Source organism: Triticum aestivum, chromosome 3B (genome assembly GCF_018294505.1).
Source record: "Triticum aestivum cultivar Chinese Spring chromosome 3B, IWGSC CS RefSeq v2.1, whole genome shotgun sequence".
Lineage (NCBI taxonomy): Eukaryota > Viridiplantae > Streptophyta > Magnoliopsida > Poales > Poaceae > Triticum > Triticum aestivum.
Window position 1 is genome coordinate 344,661,214 of NC_057801.1, and position 3,767 is coordinate 344,664,980.

At 50.4% G+C, this 3,767-nt stretch overlaps 1 protein-coding gene across 1 annotated transcript in view; it reads left to right on the plus strand.

The window, feature by feature from the left end:
• Window positions 1–535: 535 nt before the first annotated feature.
• Window positions 536–3,767, plus strand: part of LOC123067498 (putative cyclin-dependent serine/threonine-protein kinase DDB_G0272797/DDB_G0274007) — a gene marked incomplete at its 3' end in the record, with an annotated part of 5,113 nt that continues 1,881 nt past the window's right edge. Inside the window, exon 1 of the mRNA XM_044490273.1 lies at window positions 536–562. Within this exon, the coding sequence (XP_044346208.1) occupies window positions 536–562 (27 nt within the window). The remainder of the gene's footprint in view (window positions 563–3,767) is intronic.

The following is a 3,767-nucleotide window of genomic DNA, read 5'->3' on the forward strand; positions in this document are numbered from 1 at the left end:
TGGAGATCAAGCTTGGGTCAGAGGCAGTGAGAATATTAACCACGGGCTTGTCTTCATTGAGGCAGAAGGATAAGGCTTTGGGGTAGAGCTCCATCATAGGGGCGTCACGATCATCGAACCATGCATCCTTCAAGAACAGGGAGGAGGATCCATTGCCCAGAACGACCTTGGTAACCCCGCAGAACACATTGCTGAGTTGCATAACATCACGCCACCAGAAAGAACCCAGCGGTTCCACTACATGCGGAATTCTGTCAGAGTAATATGTGTCCCAGATCAATGTCACCCAGGGGACATCGTGGTGGTTGTAAAACTTAAACAGATGCTTTAGAAGGAGGGCAACGTTTTAGGTTTTGATATCGATGACTCCGAGCCCCCTTTACCTTTGGGTCTACAGACCAATTCCCATGCAGCGAGGGAATTATTTTGGACGCCGTCATCAGAATTTGTCGCCCAAAGACAGTACCTGCGTAGCTTATCGAGGTGCTCAATTACTTTTGGGTGCAGCTTGATCGTGCACATGGCGTAAATCAACATGGAGGTGACAACAGAATTGACCAAGGTGAGCTTGGCCCCCGAAGACATTAACGCAAGAGCCGTTGACATTTTCCTTTCCACCCCATGCACCAATGGCATGAGATCAAGCAGCGTCGGCCTTGTCGTGCCCATGGGGAGGCCAAGGTATGTGAAGGGCATAGATCCAATGGAGCAGCCGAAAATGTGAGCCAGGTCAAGCGCGCGTTGCTGATCAAGGTTAATGGGTATAAGTGTGGATTTATGAAAATTAATTTTCAAACCAACAGATGTTGCATAATCTTCCAGGATTGTTTTCATGCGGGCAGCTTGGTCAGGGCAGGCAGGCATCACCAGAATGGTATCGTCTGCGTATTGCACCACTGGATAATCTCTGTCGCAATTGCATGGGATGGGTAGATCAATCAATCCACGAGCAAAAGCATCATTGACTGCGGCTTGGAGAAGATCGGCAGCGAGGACAAAAATCAGAGGTGAGAGGGGGTGCCCTGGCGCACCCCGCATTTGCATTGGAATTTTCTGCCAGGAACCCCATTGAGCAAGACAGAAGACACACCAGAACCAAAGATAGATTCCATCCAACCCAGCCACTTGTCATCAAAACCCATATGTTTCATGATCTCCATCATCAGGGCATGTTCGATGGTGTCAAGGGCTTTGGCAAAGTCCAATTTGAGCAACATTATCTCACGTGACGACCTCTGGCACTGGTGGATATATTCAAATGACCAAGCAAGACAGTCCTAGATGGTCCTCCCGTTAATGAAACCGTATTGGTTTCTATGGATGATCATCAGGATGACTTTTTGCGGACGGTGGGCCAAGATTTTGGTGATGATTTTTAGACAGCAATTCAGCAGGGTTATTGGCTTATAGTCATTTGCAATTTCATGAGAAGATGTCTTTGGAATCAAGGTAATGAACCCCTCACTGATGCTGGCAATATCAAGGTTACCTTCATGGAAATCTTGACACGCTTTATAGGAATCCTCTTTAAAAACCCAACACTCTCTGTTGGTATGATTGGCTAGTTTATCAGGAGTGTCGTGGATTTGACATGGACGATCGAGTATGCGGTCCAAACTGGACGGGCCCGGATTGTTTCTTTCGTATGGCTTCTTCCGCTGATTAGACTTAGAGCAACTGAATCCAGTGTTGACCGTCGTGTCTTCGGTGTTGTCACTGTTGCTTCGACGCTTGTGTCTGTTGCGCCGGGGCTTGCTGTTGCAGTTTCTGGCTTCAGAAGTACCAGGTTCGCTTGTATTGTTATTGCCGCGGGCTAGCCAGTTGTAAGGGCTGCCATGGACTTTGGTTTTTCTTGGCCGAGGTGTCGGGAAGCCATTCGTCATGGATGCTATGTTTAAAGGCTGCTAGGGCTTCGGCATCCGGACAGTCGACGATCTGGTTATTTTTAGTTAAGAACCTAGTCCAGAATTTCTTGGCTGACTCTCCGGGCTGTTGAACTATGTGACTTAAGTCGTCGGCATCCGGAGGTTGGACATATGTGCCTTGGAAGTGTTCTAGAAAGGCTTCTTCCAAGCCCTCACAGCTGCCAATGGAGTTTTCGGGCAGACTGTTCAACTAGTGTCGATCTGGTCCCTTGAGTTTTAGCGGGAGGTATTTGATGGCGTGAAGATCATCACCGCGGGCCATATGAATAGGGAGAAGAAAATCCTCAATCCATACCGCGGGGTCTGTTGTCCCATCATATGACTCGATGTTCATGGGTTTAAACCCTTCTGGGAATTCATGTTCCATTACTTCATCAGTGAAGCAGAGGGGGTGTGCGGCGCCTCTATACCGGGCCAAGTCGTGACGTAGCTCAGATGGAGTTCGTCTGCGGTCTTCGATCCGGGCATGATTATGTTTGTCACGTCCAGCCGGATGGCCATCGTTGCGCATCAGGGCATGCAACCGCGATCCATAGATCAATCTTGTCTGACCTGCTCTGTTTTCCAGGTCATGCCGCAGGTTATATGTATATCCCCGAGCTATTGCATTTCTGTTTTTACAGCGAGGTAGTGCGGGCTGGTGTTTGGTTTGAGTTGCCACTTTGTCCCCGCCACGTGGTGGTCGGTCAGCCGCATTATGCGCTGGTAGGACGGGCTCCAACGCCTCGTCATTGTATTGGGGTAGTAATTTGCGCTTCGGGCAACTTTTGGTTGGGCGCTCGAGGCCGTATTCTTTAGCTGCTAGGACATTAGTCCTTCTATCGTTGAGCACATCTTGATCAGCTTGAAGCTGCTGCTGCTTCTTTTTCAGGCTCCTTGCAGTGGCTATTAGCTGACGCTTAAAGCGCTCCAGCTCGATAGGCTCCTCAGGCACGATAAAGTCTTCGTCGCTGAGGCTCACCTCGTCCTCGGAGCGCAGAAGGTAGTTATTGTCCTCCGAGTATTCATCCATGGCCTATTCGTCAGGGCTAACTCGCTCATCTTCCCGTTCGTCTTGTTCGGAGGTTGGCTCAATGGGGTCTTCATTGTCTTCGGCATCGTCCGGAGTATTGTTTTCTCCTATGATGGTATTTCTGTTTTTACCACGGCGTGGCTTAGAGCAGCGCCGCTGACGCCGGCGCTTTGGCTGTATCTCAAGAGGCTTGTCCTCGACTGGATTTTCATTGTCGTCGTTGTTCTCTTTGGGTGTATCCACCATGTATACGGCATACGATGAGGTGGAAGCCCAGCGCCCTGTAAGCGGTGGTTTTGGTGCCTGATCCTCTCTGGCACCGTCGTCCATACCGTCGATGTCTTCGGAGTCGTAGTCAAGCATGTCGGTTATGTCCTCGACAGTGGCTATGTAGTGGGTGGTGGATGGGAAGCGAAATTCTCTGTCATCGGCTTCCAATTCAAGCCGGATATAGTTCGGCTGAGAGTCTCCTGACAAGGAGAGGGCTTTTAGTGAGTTTAGCACATCGCCTAAAGGTGAGTGCCGGAAGATGTCCGCGGAGCTGAACTCGACGATTGGCGCCTGATCAGGTTCAATGGGCGCGGATGTACGCGGTTCGGAACTTATGGCGGGAGACGGATCCGAGGTTCCGATGATACAGGCCCCGCTCAAGGTTGGATCTGTGTGCGGCTCCAACGGCGCTGAGTCTGCGGCTTCCGTAGCAGGGTTGAGCATCCCGTCCTCGGATGGCACAATCTGCTCTGGATCTAGGGCCAGAGCGGTTATAGGTGCTGTCTCCTGAGCATGGTCCGATGACGGATTTAGGTCATGTTCATCGTGGTTTCAGGGAG